This window comes from Mastigoproctus giganteus, chromosome 5, assembly GCF_048544385.1.
Source record: "Mastigoproctus giganteus isolate SK-2022 chromosome 5, ASM4854438v1, whole genome shotgun sequence".
Taxonomy (NCBI): domain Eukaryota; kingdom Metazoa; phylum Arthropoda; class Arachnida; order Uropygi; family Thelyphonidae; genus Mastigoproctus; species Mastigoproctus giganteus.
The window spans coordinates 110,129,412-110,148,092 of record NC_143579.1 but is presented as its reverse complement, the minus strand read 5'-3'; the positions used below and the strand labels follow the sequence as shown (position 1 = coordinate 110,148,092).

Below are 18,681 nucleotides of genomic sequence, written 5' to 3'. Positions count from 1 at the left end.
GTGTGGCCGTGTACCACAGAATAACAATGAAATGAGGAGACAGTTAGAAACTTCAGACAGGTATAAGGGATACTTATAGGGGTTTTATAAGAATTACCAAAAAGGTCACATAACAGAAGTCAACACATGTTTGAAAATATGGTCATATGACATCAGTACCGTGTGTTATCCCCTCCAATGGCTAAACAGGCCTGACAGCAGTGAACCATGCTTGATACAAGGGTGTCTATAAGATTCTGTGGCAACAAATCCCATTCTTCCACCATCACAGACCTTAGCTCATTAAGTGACTGAGCAGTCAGTTGTTAGCATGCAATGTGAAATCAAGGGCACCCCACATATGCTTGAACGGATTTAAGTTTGGTGATTGTGCTGGCCACGGCAGTCATTGGATGTCTTCATTTTCAAGATATTCCTCTGCCATTTGAGTTCTATGTGCAGTGGTGTTGTCATGCATGAAAAGAAAATATGGGCCAACTGCACCCATAATTGCACACAGGGTTTGAGGATCTGTTCTCAGTACCTCTGCACAGTTACGGTGCCCCTATCAAAAACTTGAGGACAGGTGCGGCCATTGTTATTCCATCCTATACAAGAACACTGCCTCCACCATAAGTGTTTCTTTTCTGATGTTAGAATTAAACTTAAAACTCCCGTTACAAGACATTCTAATTTACTGGCCCAGTCTATTTCTCTCCACAACTGTTCGTTGTACTCATCAGAGCCATTAGGCCTATAACACACTCCTCATTTTTTCTTTCCCAGTGCTTATATCACACCAAACTGACTCAACATTGCATTGTCCACCTTTGTCAACTTGAAGCACTGCCTTAGATTTTATGCATTTCTTAACTAACAGCATAACCCCTCCTCCCTTCCCATCCTTACTGTACATATTGTCCTTCCCAAATTCCTATTCTGTATTCCAACAATATCTATCTTTGATGTCCTGAGCGGCACTTCAGATTCATGATATTTATTTACTATCTATTCCTAACATTATTGTACATGCAAATATACATTCACCTGTTCTTACTCTTAGTGGCCCTAACAAAGCAATGTATTTTATGTGGTCCATGATGACTCTTAGCAGTCCTTGCTTTTTTTCCATCCCACCTAACACTGCCTTGATAACATCAGCAAATAATCTTGCACCCTTTCTATTTAAGTGTATCCCATCCTGTAAAAAGTCTCTCCATTAACAAGCATAGACCACACTGAGAAAAATTTAAACCCCACGAGCCTTGCAGAATCTCTCCTGGGCTGAATTCGTTGAGAAAGCTCTCATCATATATTCCCTCCTATTGTGTCTGGGCAGAATTTCAGACACTTACAAATTTAACACTAATTCACGCGTTTTTTTTTTTTTTCCAAACACTGACTTGTATTTGTTAAATAAATCTGCAGATCTAGTTTTAATGTCATTAATGCCAACACGTACAACAATATCACAATATCTCTTTTTGTGCCTTTAAAAGATGACATCTGCCCTACATCATCAACTTTTCCACCTGGCAGACTTACTCTGGTCCTATTCCACCTATCCTTTTTGTATAATATATTCTTTGACAATTGAGTCACCGACAATAACTGGCTCCTGTGGGGCCAGCACATTCTGCCTTGAAAATTGCCACTGTGTTTCCTGATATACAGGAGTGAGCTTTAGTGTTAAGTTGAGCAACTCAGAGCTTGATGTCCCCCTGTTTTAATTCTTTCGAGGGCATCTACCCTATTCTTCAAACTCTCATAGATTCCCATCAGAACATGCTGAGTTGGTCTAATATCTTCATACTCTCTGCACTTAGAACACATAAAGACATCCTCCTTGGCTAGGTCATGCTTTAAGGCATCAAAGGTCATATTGTTGTACACGTTGAAACCAATGACATTAAGAGTAGGAGATCTGTAGATTTACTTAACAAGTACAGGGCAGTGTTGAAAAAATTCACGAGTTAGGGTTAAATTTGAAATTGTCTGCAATTCTGCCCAGATGCAATAGGAGGAAGTTATATGATTAGGGCTTTATTAATCAGTTCAGTTCAGTCCTGGAGAGATTGTGCAAAACTCATGGTGTAGAATTTTTCTCAGCATGGTCCGTGCTTGTTAACAGGTAAGACTGCTTTTATAGGAAAAGGATACACTTAAAATAGAAAGGGTGCAAGAATATTTGCTGATGCTAAACAGGCAGTGTTAGGTGAGTCTGGAAAACTGCTGGTTTCTGTGGATACACAGACTAATAGATTACCAATAGCAGGAGGCAAATGTGAAAGGGATTCTTGCACTGCTGGTATTGGAACAAGCAGCAAGCAAAGTGCTGGGGATTTAAAGGACAGCTGGGAGTCATCATGAAAAAAGTAAATACGAGGGCTATGTTTGGGTAACTAAGGGTAAGAACAGGTGCATCTATATTTGCATTTCTAGGAGCTAGAACAGGTGCAATGCTAGGAGTAAAGTAAATAAGTTTGATGGATTTGAAGTGGTGGTCAAGACGTCAAATGCAGACATTGTTTTCAGAGATGTGGTGTCACTCAGGTATAAGGGATGCAGAATTTGAATATTGGAGTACAATTTATACAGAAAGGACAGATGAGATAGGAGGGCAGAGTGATTATACTCTTAGTTAAGAAGCATATAAAAATGAGTGTAGGAGTGTGTTATAAGCCTAATGACTCCAATGAGTACTACAAACAGCTGTACAGAGAAATAGAGTGGGCCAATAAATCAGAATGTTTTATAATGGGGGATTTTAACTGTCAGATATAGACTGGAACTTGTGGATCACTTGCAGAGTAACAAGACGTTTGCGGATTAATGGATAACTGTTTTCTACAGCAACATTTTAGAGAGACAACAAGAGGGAGTAATATTCTTGATCTGTTTATCAACAGTGATTATTCATGCATTAAGAACCACTAGGTGGTAGTGATCACATTGTATTAATTTGGTATTTCCATAAAGATGTAACTATTATCAAGGGTAAAGGGAAGGGTTTTGGCTTTTTTTAAAGATCACTGCATTAGTCTCACACAGTTTTTAAATTCTACAGTGTATCAACTGATGATGTTACCACCAAAAAATTCTAAATGGGAAGCATTCAAGAAATTAATCAGAGAAGCTACTAGGCTTTTTTATATCAACTAAGAAATACTCTTCAAGGCCTATGCCTTGAAGTGTATTTCTTCAATGATGTCAGATGAAACTCTTGGTAGAGAAGAAAAGTGCATGGGATGCACATGAATTATCGAACAACACAGAAGAATATGGTAGATATAAACTAGTCAGTAATCAAGCCACAAACGAGGTCAAGCAAGCGAAGGCAGGTTACAAGATCTCTTTGGCACAGGATGGAAAGAAAAACAGTAAAGACTTCTTTACTAACGTAAACACTAGAAGGAACGGGATTAATTAAATTGGTCCATTTGTTATCAGTGGTGTGATCCTGCTGAAGTTGATAACAAACTTATAACTGACAAGCTATAAGCCTAAATTGATGTCAGATGAACTGATGAGACTCATGGCAGAGAATAAAAATGTATGGGATGCACATACATTATCAGCAACACAAAAATTTGGTAGAAATGAACTATACTGTAATCAAGTCACAAAGGAGGTTATGTATGCAAAAGTAGATTACAAGAAATCTTTGGCAAAGACTAACAGTAAAAACTTCTTAGACACACTTCTTAGATGCAGCTGATCACAAACTGTCAGCTGCATCTGAAAATCGCCAAACTGCTAACTAAAACAGGGATTGGTGACCCCGGGAGACATGGTGCCATCATCCTTTGACAAAGCATTACAACCAATCGCAACCATCTAGACAGAAGTGAAACTGCCCCGGTTGCTCCCAGTAAGGAAAACTCTACTTTGGTCCAGACAGTGTGCACATGGAAAAGCCTTCTTTCTTCACATCCAAAGACAGCATACCCTTCATCACCACTTGGAGATCCCTGGGAATTAACTAATGAACATAACAGGAAATGAGCCTGACACTGCTCTTGCTGCTCTCTCCCATGAACTGTGATGATAATAGTCACTACTGTAAATCGTATATGTATCAGTTGTCATTTGGTTTATTTAAGTTTAATGTTCTAAATATCATGGTAAGATTTAGTAATTTTTGTAATGTAATGTAATTTGTTTAGTGCCAGTTCTTGTCACCTTAATGTCTTACATAAATTAACGGCACTCTATATCATTTAATGTCATCTTGTTTTGTTCTTTAATGTTATTTAATACCTCTGTCTGTAAACTTTTGGCCGCGAAGGGAAAGTGCAACACTATTTAACCTTTTAACCAATTACAATCAAAAATATTGTTGCAATAAAGGTTTCTCTCTGTCTCTCTCTCTCTACTTATGTAAACACTAGAAGGAAGGAGATTAATCAAATTGGTCCACAACATATATAGATGGCTTGACTGCTGATGATCCTTCTCAGGTTTCTGACAAAGTAAATGTGTATTTTGCATTTCTCATTCACACATGAGAATCTTTGAGGAAGAGAGAAGTTAATCAAACTCTCACAGAGCGCTAAATGATTTTGTAATAATTGAGAGAAAAGTAGAATAGAAATTGTCGAAATATAAGAAAGTCATCTGGGATGGATGTGATCTAACAATTATATTAAGGGATGCAGCGAAGTAAGTAAGCAAACCCTTAGCCATGACAATCTCATTGTCCTTGAATTCAGTGAAGTTCCATGTGAACTGGATATGTGCGAATGTATCAGTTCACAAAAGGGATCAAAGGTTGACAGAAGTAATTACAGACTTGTTAGTTTAACCTCTGTTCCAGTGTAAATAATGGAGTCACTGGTAAAATATGTAAAGCAGGATCACCTAGACAAGGCTGCAATTATACTTTAGACACAGCATGGGTTTGTTAAGGGGAAATCTTGTCTGACCAGTTTGTCAGGATACTGTGATGTGGTTTCAAAGAACTTGATGCAATAAATAATAATTTTTATATCATATACAGCCAGGCCTTGCATAACGCGAGTTCATTTAACGCGTTTTTCAGTTACTGCTATTTGAAAAAAATTATACCACTTTTCACTTTACATGATGCAAATTTCCAGTTAATGTGATCTTTTTTTTTATGTGAAAGTTGAAAAAGATTTGAATCGCATGTTAAGCTTACTGTGTGTTGGACGGGCAATAAACAAATGTTTGCCTACTTCAGTGTATTCCATCAACCATCAGAAGAAGGCAATGGTCAGGCCACATCTTGAGTACTTCATGCAGGTTTGGAGGTCCCATTTTAGCAAGATTTAGAGGTGCTGAAATGAGTACAGAGAAGAGCAGTGAGATTGCTGAGGAGAATAAAGGGGTTGCTCTTACCAAGAAAGGCTTCAGTTCTGCAAATTGCAGTGTTTGAAGACTAGTCACCTGGGAGGTAATCTGATTGAGTTGTTTAAGACTTTGAATAAATTGAGCAAGCTGAATGCTGTTGAGATTTTTCCTCTTTCTCAAACTTCACATATGAGGGGTTACAAATTCAAATTGAGTGAGGATAGTTGCTAAATAGATGTGTGGAATTTTGCTTTTAGCCAGCAGGTGGTTGATTTCTGTAACAAACTTTAATCTGTTGTTGTTGTGGAAGTTGATAGCTTAAATAAATTCAAGGAAGAACTCAACAAACTATTGCATGGAATGAATAGACGAAATGGGAGATATCTTTTGGTTGATGAAGTATAAGCTCTCTTTCTCGTATCATTTGCCACTGCTAATGTCTTTTCACCTTCAATCATCCAGATTTCTGATAGCATCTTTAAATGGTTTGTTTAGGCAGACATAAATGGTTGAGTAATGCTGGTAGACTTCTAAGAATCAGTGCTATATCTATAACAACACTGTTCATGAGATGGCATTTAAACACATCCCAGACTAGTTGACTTTTATCTTTCCTCAGTGCTCCTGGTAAGGAGACCATTCTTGTTTCAGCCATATTTTCAAACCTTGTTTGTCCATCCAGTCTTTCTCATGAACATGCACATATACTCTAGTGAATTTCTGTTTTGGTAATGTCTGTCTTTTTAAAATTGCCATTTGCCTCAGCTTCGTGCCATTAGCCATACATCTTAATACAAAGCTAAATCTCTCTTTTTTTTTTTTTCGTTACAGTCATTCTCAGTATCACCGATTTCTCCTCCATTTTTTTCATTATTTTGCTGCCTGTCATGTCAAAATTCATTGGAGTTTCATCCATATTTTCAATACATGTCAATCGATAGTTATTCTTCTTTCAGTGTTTGATTATAAATTTCTGAAATGAAATTATTTTATAATCCAGTTCTCTGGGGAAGTGCTGTGAACAAGATTATATCTTTTCATCAATCTGCTACACTAACCAGCACTGGCATTGAAATCTGTCACGTTCATTTCTTTTGCATGTTTCAGAGCAAAGATCCAAATTGATCTACGAGGAACATTGTTTCCATTCTGCTCAGCTTCAGTAACAAATTTATTTACTTCCTCTTCCATTTATTTACTTCCTCTTCCAAGATTACATCTTTCCTCTATTTGGACATTTGTCCTTAGCCATTTGTCTAAGCTCCAGTGCTGACCGGGCTAGCCAGGTGGGTAAAGTGCCTGCCTGGCAACCCAAAGGTCGCGGGATTGAATCCTGCCTCGGGCTTGGATCAAAGTACTGCAAAAACCTTGGGAGGTGCACTATGGCCACAGAAGCCGATGCGCCAACAACTACCAAAAAATAAATAAATAAAAAAAAAAAAAAAAATAAGCTCCAGTTGTTGACAGGTTCCTACAATTCCTAGTATTATTCTCCGTGGTATTAAATTGTATTGCTGTTGCACAGTTGTTTATCTTTTCTACATACTCAGTCACTTTAAGATTGAACTTAGCAGTATATTTGTTCCTTTTTGAATAGATTTTGATAGAAAATATGGGTTTACAGAAACAGAATAAAGGAGCACAGATGAAGAATATAAAATTATAAAAAACAAAAGCCTTTCAGACAGAATTATTTGAAAAGCAACACATGAACTGTGTAAACACTAAATGATACTGATGGGTCAGAAGTTGGAACTGATAATCTTCATTTACGTTAAGTATTTGTGAATTTAATGCTGTATATATGAAACAATTTTACTTTTCATGTAGCAACATAAATGACGATAAAGAACCTTGCTGTTAGGGTTAGCCTACTATGAGCATGCGTGCATGTGTATAGCTTACATCCAACAAAATTGCCCCGTGAAAATGCATGAATTGTAAACTCTCAAAAAAGTATTTTGCATGTATAGTGCAACCCTCCACTTTTTGCATAGATTTTGGTCATAAAAACTTGTATACAGTATTTAAATGTATGCCCCCCCTTGTGTGTATCATTCAAGAGAGAATAAGGATGTCAAGAGCATTTAGTTTACTCAATCTGTGATTAAGGATTCAGGATTCTTTGTAAGTGCCTAGTTAATTAATGGCACCCTCCCCACATGTAACAGGAAGACAGTTGGACTTGAAGCCAACATTCATTGTTGTCACATTAATTCTAAGATGTGTTGAATATTGATACCGTCATCTCTGTTGACAAACTACAGTTATTGAACGCTAACACTTTTATCACTTTTGTAAATGTTTGGAAAGCCCTACACACACACGTGCTACAGCATAATATTAACAGAAAGATAGTAGTTTTCATAATTCACTTTATCTTTGGATCTCTTTTAATGCACTATGACTTTCTTCAAGGCTAACAAGCTTCTTTTATATTAAACAAAAGGAACAAGGGATGGGGTGCCAGAGCCTGTCTTTAATTAATAAACAAATGAATTCTGATTAATTTGTTCTCAGATGAAGAAGGGAACTAAGCTTGTTATGACCAGGATAGATATTGGTTAAGAGATCATGGATTTTTTGTTCAAAAGGAAATCAGATTTAGAATGCTGCATTAGACAAGTGTTAGACACTGGTTTGATGCAATCACTATCACTTATTATTTTATTAGTAAATGCATTATTAAAATAATGAACATTTAAAATCACTAAGGGATTTGTTATTTTAATGCTTATCAGTGAGACTGACAAGCATTAAAATTTGTGTTTTCTTATAGAATACTAACAGTTGATATTGTTCTGTTATACCAGTTATTATTTACTGATTTATTAGAATATTTAGCATGTTTGATTGATTAATGGAGATGCAGTAATTCCTCCTTAAGTATAAACTTGGTTAATGAACATAGTTGAAATATGAGAATTTCCCGAAGAACATCATATATATTTATTGTTATTTTTTTTTTATAATTTTTAGTTCATTATATATATTTGGGGGATTCAATGGACAGATGTTAAGTGATATTCAGAAACTGACACCAGGTAAGGAGATATATATATATATATATATATATATATATATATATATAGTATTCGTAAATATTATTTCATTATTTTAAAAAGGTAAATTAATTTTTATAGTTAGGTCTATTATACATAATTTAAATGCAAAATTACATTACTTAGGTTCCTGCAAGAAATATCCTAATAGTGGTGCTTGTGAACGAGCAACACCAGGTGTAAAATGTGTGTGGAATTTTGAAAATGGTATTTGTCAGCCTTTTTCTTCTGCATCTCCACAAGTTACTGCTTATCATACATGTACCAGAAAAGGAAGTAAGTGTCAGTTTATTATAATTTTAAACTTAAGTTTCATTGAAATATTAGAATACCAGAAGCCTACCATTAATATTTCCCCTTATTTTCAGAAATCCTTGGTCATCAATATATAAATGACTTTTCTTATTTCTTTGTAAATGACTTACCATATCCTTGGATATTTGGACTTTCATATTGAGCTTTGATATTGCTTTTTAAATGCCAAGGTAAAATCGCTATCAAAATATGGGAGTAATTGTATTTAAACTCTGAAAGTTGGCTTCCTGTTTTATATTTTGTATTCTCACAGCAAACAAGTCAGTTATGAAAAATGTATTTTTCTACAACTTGTTTTGATAAGTTTGTCTTTGCCTGAGTGGTAACTCGATCGGATATCTTCAGTTTACAACCTAAGATAAAAATAAACTTGTCTGTAATTTTGGTCTACAGTAAATGTATCTGAAAAATTCTTTCCTTGGATGATTTCATATCCTATTGAGGGGATTTCATCCATAATTTTTAAGTCCGTACCAAACCTAGAAGCAGTAGAGGGAAAGTAAGTCTTCAATCTTATGACTTAAAATCTTTATTGTTAAAAGAACTATAGCTAAATAACTCAGTAGGAGTTGACAAAAAAACTTGTCTGTTCTAGACAAGTTTTTTTGTCTAGTATGGATAAGAAATTTTTAATGGTAAAAGAATAGTGTGATCCTGAAGGAAGAGTCCTGTCTTCTACACATTGTATTAAGACTTGAAAGGAGGTCCAAGCAGAAGTCATAGTCTTGCCCTTTGAGTGAGTTTTCTGTTCATAGAGCCAAAAATGAACTGTCTGAACATCCTCAGCATTTTCTTAACCAGTTATGATAGCCAATTTCTATTTGAATTGGATCACATTTGGAGCAGTTGAGTATGATTGATTAGGAACTGGTCGTGTTCACAAGCCACTAAGTCGACTTTTTTTATTTATTAATTTGAAATTATTGTACAACTTTTGATTTAAATTTATTAGTATAGTATGTTTTGTGATTTTCTGATTAATTTGGTGCATTTATTCGTTACTCGGCCATGTAACTGCGTAGAAAACCACAGTCGATTCTGCTGACATTGTATCGACAGTAGCATACGAATCTGCAGCCATTGTTTTTCGTATCGGTATAGCAGATACTGGAAGTTTCTATGTAACTCATAGCAGTGTTAGCAGAGGATTATAAACTATAAATTATAACACTGCTTACATGTTTTAATAATGTAACTTGTCATGTTGATGTAACGTACAACAATAATAATATTAGTAGAGCTTTTAGAATCAGTGATTTAGCATAGATAGCTGGTGTGAGAGTTCAAACCATGTGGGTGGCAACAGATGGTTAAATTTATTATATATTATAAATACTTCGATTTTACAAATGTAACATTTTAACTTAGTACATATAACTTAAACTTGATAGGAGACACGAAATTAATATTACGTAATTCAGAAGGAAATGAAACTCAATACTGAAATATATATATATATATATATATATATATATTATATATATATATATATAGTTTTATTACTGCATTGGGATAGAAGTTCAGTGTTATATTTGAATTGTGTTCAAATTGAATCGAAATCATGCGTCAGACCAGAGGAGCAAAGAAAAAGGCTCAAGGTAGTGAGAGTGCTTTGGTTCAGTGGAGAACTGAGGGTGATGCTTGCTTTCTGAATCACAGCCTTTTGAAATGTACTCCTTGTTTGATGTTTGTGAAGCAATAGGAACGAGACATGATATTGCCAAGGGAAATGTCTTTGTGTGTGCTCGATATAAGGAGTGTGAGGAAATGAGGCACCAACTCAGCATTGTTATGGGCCTTTATGAGAGCTTGAAGAACAGTGTCGATGCCCTCGGACTTAAATTGAGGGGGCTCATCAAGCTCTGAGCTGCCCACATCAACACCAGAGCTTACACTTCAATATCAGGCAACACAGTGGCAATCCCCAAGGCAGAATGCGTTGGTTCCACAGGAACTAGTTGTCAGTGACTCTATTGTCAGGGAAATGGGGAATATATTGTGCAAAAAGGATAGGTGGAACAGAACCAGAGTATGTCTGCCAGGGGCAAAAGTTGATGACATAGAGCAGATATCATCTTTTAAGGGCACAAAAGGTGATATTGTACACGTTGGCACCAATGATATTAAGAGTAGGAGAATGGTGGAATTACTTAGCAAGTACAGGTCAATGTTGAAAAACAGCTGCGAGTTAGAGTTCTATTTAAAGATGTCTGCAATTCTGCCAAGACAAGGTAGGAGGAAGTATATGATGAGAGCCTTGTCAATCAGTTCAGCCCTGGAGCATTTTTGCAAGGCTCATGGGGTAGGATTTTTCCAGCCCGGTCTGTGCTTGTTAACAGGATAGACTGCTTCTACAGGGATGGGATACACTTAAATAGAAAGGATGCAAGAATTCTTCAAACAGGCCTCTGAGGTTGGGTATATTCATATTGTAGTTTTAAATGTTTTCTTTTTTCTTTGTGTTTTATGTAGAAATAAAACACAAAGAAAAAAGAAAACTGGAATCTTGATAACTATGTATTTACAAATTTGTATAATAAATAACATTTGCCTGTATTTACAATAAATTATATTTAACTTTACAACTAAAATATATGAAATATACATATAAAATATACATTAAAATATACTGGGTTAAGAACAATAAAATACATTAAAATATACTAAATTAAAAGCGATAAAACCATAGCTTTCGAAGGCTCCTGCCTTCTTCTTCAGCGGTATTTTCTTTCTTCTGCGGTGCGTCTTTAAATACCAGCAGGTTCACGGTACTCATCACGTGTTTCATTCCCACGTGTTCCGTTCTCTTGTGTTATGGAATCGGAAGTGGCTCGAGAGTGGGTCATGTGAAACCGTTCATCCCTTCTGAGGATAGTAGCCTCAAAGAGGGGATGGATCTGCATTCCTCTATCTCTATTAATGTTCACTGTGGAACAGATCCGCAAACTCTCGAGCCACTTGCGGTCCCAGAACTTATTCGCCCGATCGGTGATGACAGCCTCGTCCGGGGAGATCTGGTGCTGCTTCTCCCAAAAATGCTCGGCCACGGCGGACTTACCATAGTCCGCACTTCTTATTGCCTTAGTGTGCTCCCCCAGACGGTCTTTGAGACGGCGTTTTGTTTCCCCTACATAACATGTAGGGGAAACAAAACATGTAGGGGATGCAAGAATATATATGCTTATTTATCGAGGCAGCGTTAGGTGGGTTGGAAAACTGCTAGCTTGGGGATGGATTCACGGACTAATAGATTAACAGTAGCTGTTGGCAGTGGTGAAAGTGATTCTTGCACTGCTTTTATTGGAATGAGCAGCAGCCTGGAAAACAAAGTGCCGGGGATTTCAAGGGCTGCTGAGAGTCATGGAACAAGTAAATACATGGGTTGAGTTAAGGTAACTAAGAGTAAGAATAGGTATATTGTATACTTGCATGTACACCAACGTTAGGAGTATAGTAAATAACTTTGATGAATTGCAGGTCAAGTGCAGGTCAAGACATTGAAGGCTGATGTTGTTGTTGAGAGATCGGAGACATGGTGTCACACAGAGATAAGGAATGCAGAATTGGAATTTGGGGAGAACAATGTATACAGGAAGGATAGACAGGATAGGAAGTGAGGTGGGGTTATGCTATTAGTTAAGAAATACATGAAATCTAAAGAAGTGCATACAGTTGACATTGGTGGACAGTGCAATGTTGAGTCAGTTTGGTGTGAAATAGTCACTGAGAAATGAAAAATGAGAGTAGGAATGTTGTTATAGATGTGTAATGACTATGAGTATAATGAACAGCTGTACAGAGAAAAAGAGTAGGCCAGTAAATCAGATTGTTTTATAATGGGCAATTTTAATTTACTGGATATTGACTGGAACTTGTGGGTTGGTCTTTCGCACACTAGCAAGGCTTTTGTGGATTGATTGGATGATTGTTTTCTACAGCAGCAATAGCATTAGTAGAGGCATATGATGCAAGAAAGCAAGCTTATGAAGCATCAGCCAAAAAAAAAAAAAAAAAAAAAAAAAACCACCACTCCCATTTAACCCCTCCATTCGTTCGAAATACCTGTGCAGCTGAGCCTTAAATTTGTTTAGGCTATCAACTTCAACAACAACTGATGGAAGTCTGTTCCACCAACCAACTACCTGCTGGCTAAAGGCAAATTTCCGCACATCTATCCTACATCTGTCTTTCCTCAATTTGAATTTATACCGTCTCCGGTGATTATTCTGAGCAAGAGGAAGAATCCCATCGGCATTGAGCATGCTCAAACCGTTCAAGGCCTTATACACCTTTATTAGGTCACCTCGCCGGGGCCGACCGGGCTAGCCGGGTGGGTAAAGTGCCTGCCTGGCAAGCCAAAGGTCGTGGGTTCGAATCTTGACTCGGGCTTGGATCAAAGTACTGCAAAAAAACCTTGGGAGGTGCACTATGGCCACAGAAGCCGATGCACCAACTACCAAAAAAAAAAAAAACCTCACCGGTGCCTAGTCTCCAGACTCTGTAATTTGCAAAACTTAAGCTTTTCTTCGTAAGAGCAACCCTTTGTTCCATTCACTAATCTTGTTGCCCTTCTCTGTACTCGTTCCAGCAGCTCTACATCCTTCTTGAAATGAGGCCTCCAGACCTGTATACAGTATTCAAGGTGTGGCCTGGCCATTGCCTTATACAAGGGAATAATCACCTCCCTATCCCTGCTAGAAAAATACCTGTATATCATTGATATACATGAGTATATCAATATTGATATACACTGTATATTACACGAGTTGATATTTGTAAACAGTGCCAAGTTATTCACAAAGGACCATGGGTTTTTTTTTTTTTTTTTGAAGCCTGGCCTTTACTAAGACAATAAGGTCTTCATCTGCCCAATTAACCTACTTCTGTATTTCTTATTCTTTCTGATTTTTAAAAAATGTGTTTGCTAGACATTTTTTTTCCCTGCGAGTATGTTGATAATGACCCTGGATTAAAGAAGAGTGAGTGCTCTGTTATCTTAGGATTATTTATAGTTGAGTTGTCTTTGTTAGGTGAATTAGAAATAGGCATTTTCCTTTCCAAAAAAGTTATTTCTAAAATTACTGAAAAAATATATAACAATTGAATGGAAAATCAAAAAAAGTTTGTAAAATAGTATAGAACTGTTGAAACATCCAGTCAACTTGTCAATGGAGATGTCTTTGTGCATGTTTAGTGCAATGAGTGTTTATGAGAGATTGAATAACAGGGTGGATGCCCTTGAAAGAAAACTCATGGCATCAAGCTCTCATATGCTCATTTCAGTGAGAGAGCCTTCACTTGTGCATCAGGCAACCGAGCAGCAATCCCCAAGGCAGAATACGTTGGATCTACAGGAGGTAGTTATTGTGGGGGACTCTGTTATCAGGGAAAATGGAAATATATTGTGCAAAAAGAATAGGTGGAATAGGACCATGTGTTGTCTGCTGGCACAAAGATAGATTACATTGTAGAGCAGAGTTATAAAGGTGATGTTGTTGTACATGTTGGCACTAATGATATTAAGAGTAGATCTTGGGACTTAACAAGTACAGGGCAATGTTGGAAAAAAGTAGTGAATAAGGATTAAAATTGAAAGTGTCTATAATTCTGCCCAGACACAATAGGAGGGAGTTCATGGGGTAGAATTTTTCACAATGTGGTCTCTGCTTGTTAACAGGAGAGACTGGTACATTTAAATAGAAGTGCTACAAGGATGTTTTCTGATGCTATCGAGACAGTGTTAGGTTGGTCGGAAAACTACTAGCTTTGGAAATACATAGACTAATAGATTAACTGGAACCACAGGCAGAAGTAAAAGTGATTGATGCACTGCTTCTATTGGAACAAGCAAGGTGGGGATTTCAAGCACTGTTGTGCACCATGTATTTACTCGTTCAATGATGGTGCACAACAGTGCACCATCATTGAACGAGTAAATACATGGGCTGTGTTGGGGTAACTAAGAGTAAGAACAGGTGTCTGTACACTTGCATGTACACCAGTGTCAGGAGCATAGTAAATAAATTTGATGAATTTGAAGTACTGGTTAATTATTAAACTAAATCCTTTATTCATGTTTCAGTCTACAAAAACTGTGGAGAAGAAAACAATGCAATAGTAGCTGTCACAGCCCAAATAGTCATGGCTAGGGGTTAACACAAATAATAAAACATCAATAACAAAGCCATAATATAAAGTTGAGCAACAGGATGATACTTGAAAACATCGTATTTCAAATTCCACAAACTGTTTACATTTTATATTACATAAAAAGGTTGGTATAATATACATATCATGTAACGTTCACTGAGGTACTGTAATATCTTCGCCAATGAAGTGGCTAGTTATAAACAGTAGAATGGCATCAGTGTGGTGACGTATTAAGGATAAGAGGTCATCACTGAGTTCATCAAGAATCCTTTTTTGATACCTTGGCTCTTTGGAGAATCTGACAAAATCACAATTGTTGGACCAGGCTCAGGAAACAAGTCTGTGATATGCAGTCAACGTTGATAGTGACACATTGATTGGGTAGCCCTTAGGCCACAGATGAGGATCCCCCAGTGGCAGAAGTCCTACACCTGGGAAATGTCAGTCATCCAGTAAGAAGTTTAATAGTAGCTCTGACCTGATCTCTTATTTTTCTTGGCAATCTGTATATGCTGATTGCAGTTGTGAAATCAGTGGTGCTGTGACTAGCTAGGACCTTGTGCTTGTATACAGTTTATCTCAGCAGCCAGAATTCCTGTGCAAACAGTCTCTTCAGAGTTGTGGGGGCAGAAGATCCCCACAACTCCACCTTATAGAAAATGGGGGAGTAAATGATGGTGTTTATGTTCTGCTTTGTTATGCAAAGGGCATTCAACATGTAACAGGTACCGCTTTGCATTCCATTTCACCTTGTGCATTAAGTGATGAGATCAAGGTAATTGTTGAATATGAGCTTCCTGTGAAAAACAACTCCTAAGTCTGTGTGTAGGGCCGTACTTATAAATAGGTGCTAGCATCAGGCCTCACGACAGAGGGGGGGGGTCCTCTCAGGGCCTCTGTAATCTCAAATTTTTAAAGAGATTTCTTTTTTTAATGTTGTGATCTAAACTAGGTCCCCACTTTTACCTACCATATAAACAGAGACAGGTGAAATTTACTGAAAGTGTGGATGGCGCATTTCTCCGAAAGAACAGATTAATTTCCCGAGTAAAGGGAAATCACTCTCTCGTAATTCTCTAATAGGGTATAACAGTAGAACTGGTTGACTGTGGTGTAATTTTCGCTTCAGGAATATGCCTTAATCATTTCCACTGGTTATGAACATAAGAAAGCAGTTGACCAGCGCAACTTCTCGGTACAGTTTGTGGGAGAGACGGTTGTAAATGTGTTACGAACACCACTGAATTGAGAAATATTAATCCTTCTGCTCTTAATATGTGCTTTCTACAGCAGAAGCTCTATTGCTTGAAGGCCAGAGGTGTGAACAATGAGTACCCGTGTCTCTTGAAATCAGTTCGTTATATGGAAATTTTATTCGTTCTGCAGAAACTATTTTTATTGGACCACCAATGGATTTGAGAATCTATATAAGCCGAGACCCAAAAATTGTAATATTTTAGTTTTAATTGTTGCCAGGTGTGATTACATAGGAGTACACACACACACTGAAGTAAATATAGGTGTGTATCTAGCTGTCTGAAAGTAGTGTTGTAGTTTTATAAAATTTGATTCTGTTGTAACAGAAAATTTAAATATCATATCTATGTAATGTTTCATTACCTATTGAGACTGTGGCATATGTTTCCCTTTATTGAAAGCGTTTTGTTTTCTCGCTCTTAAAATATGAATTGATTCAAGTGTTAATTTTTTATATTGAATCGATATCATTATCAGTTATATTACTCTTAAGTTACTATATGTGTTACTATAATCTCATTTGAATTAAAAATCTGAAATTGTCAATAAACAAAGAATTAAATGAAGCAGGAATTAAAACAATGATATATTAATATTTAAAAAGGCATTAATTATAATAGCAGCAACTATGCCAAAGAAGAAAATGTTTCAAATATTGATAAATATATGTACAATATTAATAACGATGGACTTAGATCGACATTTCCGAATGTTGAAACAATTCTGAACATCCACAACTTGCGTTTGTCATAGTGCCTGTGACAAATGCAAGTGGTGAACGGTCTTTTTCATCAGATGCTATGTGTATTTATTTTAAGAGACATTCAATTTTGGGTCATATTGACACGGAACTAATGAAACAAATTCAGTCTGAAGAAAATTATTGGCAAGATATTTTGAAAAGAATTATTGCTACTGTTCAGCTTTTGAGTAAACTTGATTTAGGGGTAGTAACGACAAAATTTATGCCGAACATAGTGTAATTACCTTAGTTGCCTAAAATATTTGAGTAAATTTGATAATTTTTTAAGAAATCACATGGAGATATATGCTAACTGTGGACCAGGGAAAACCAATTACCATACACATAAAACCTGTGACGAATTTATAGAATTGATGACAGAAAATGTTGAAATTGTGATGGTTTCTGAAATTCGAGAAGCAAAATATTTTTCAATTATTGTTGATTCAACTCCTGACATTAACCACGTTGATCAATTAATGTTTATTATAAGATACATGTCACAAAATCATATCATCAAAGAACAATTTTTAGGTTTCCTTCCTATAGAACATCACAATGCTGAATATATAGAAAAAACTAGTTTAAAAAGATTAGGAGATATGAATTGCTTTTTATAATAGCAGAGTAATGCTTCAAATATGGCAGGAAAGTACTGTATTAAAGAGCCCAAGCCAGATTGAAGCAACATAGTTCTACTGCATTTTATGTACCATGTACTAGTCACTCTCTAAATTTAATTGGAACTGATACATCTAAATCTTGTTCTACTGCAGCACAATTTTTCCACTCTATACAAAATTTGTATAATTTTTTTTTCTGCTATCCCAAGAAGATGGAATGTCTTAAATCAATATTTAGGAAGAAATTCGCTAACACTGAAAAATTTAAGCGATACAGGATGGTCTGCTAGGGCTGATACTGGCTCAGCTCTTCGAAATGGTTATAAATTAACAAAAGAAGCCTTAATTAATTTATTGATTTATCAAGTGAACATGAAATTAATCAATTTATCAAGTGAACATGAAATTAATCAATTTATCAAGTGAACTTGAAAGATCAGTAGCGCATCTAGAATGTACTAAATTAATAAAAAAAAAAAAAAAAAAGTTGAATATGAAACTGCATTATTTGTTATCCTCTGGGATAAAATTTTAAATAGCTTACATAACATCAAATATTTTAGATGAAATTTTTGGATGCTTTTGGAGAAAATTAAATATCAAGATCACAAATGGCAGCTATGTGGAGACTTAAAAGTGTTATGTATGTTGTTGGGGCAACAGGGTGGGTACACTAAAATGCCATGCTTTATTTGTGAATGGGATAGCAGAGCTAAAAGGGCTGCATTGGACAAAGAAGCAATTGCCTCAGAGGCACAATCTTACACCAAAAAGGGTTTTTGCTTCCGTAAAGGTGAGTAGAGTGGTCTCAGACAGTTTTAAATTCTGTACAGTGGAATCAACTGATGATGTTACCAACAGTAAGTTCTAAGTGGGAAGCATTCAAGGAATTAATCGTGGATGCTACTAAAAGTTTCATACCTATTAAGAAATATTGTTCAGGGTTTAGGCTTAAATGGTTATCTAATGAACTAATGAGACTCGTAATAGAGAAGAAAAATGCACGGGATGCATATAAATTATCAAGCAACTCAGAAGCCTATGACAGATATAAGCTAGTCTGTAATCAGGTCACAAAGGAGGTTAGGCAGGCGAAGGCAGATTACAAGAAATCATTGGCAAAAGATGCTAAGAAAAACAGCAAGGATTACTTTACTTATATAAACTTTAAAAGGAAGGGGATGAATCTGATTGGTCCACTTGACATTGATGGTTCGACTGTTGATGATCCTGCTCAGAT

At 36.3% G+C, this 18,681-nt stretch overlaps 1 protein-coding gene across 1 annotated transcript in view; it reads left to right on the top strand.

Moving 5' to 3' along the window:
* Positions 1 to 18,681, top strand: part of LOC150085636 (attractin-like protein 1) — a 585,126-nt gene that overhangs the window by 230,288 nt on the left and 336,157 nt on the right. Inside the window, exons 11-12 of the mRNA XM_090374629.1 lie at positions 8,272 to 8,336; positions 8,481 to 8,630. Coding sequence (XP_090230755.1) covers positions 8,272 to 8,336; positions 8,481 to 8,630 — 215 coding nt within the window. The remainder of the gene's footprint in view (positions 1 to 8,271; positions 8,337 to 8,480; positions 8,631 to 18,681) is intronic.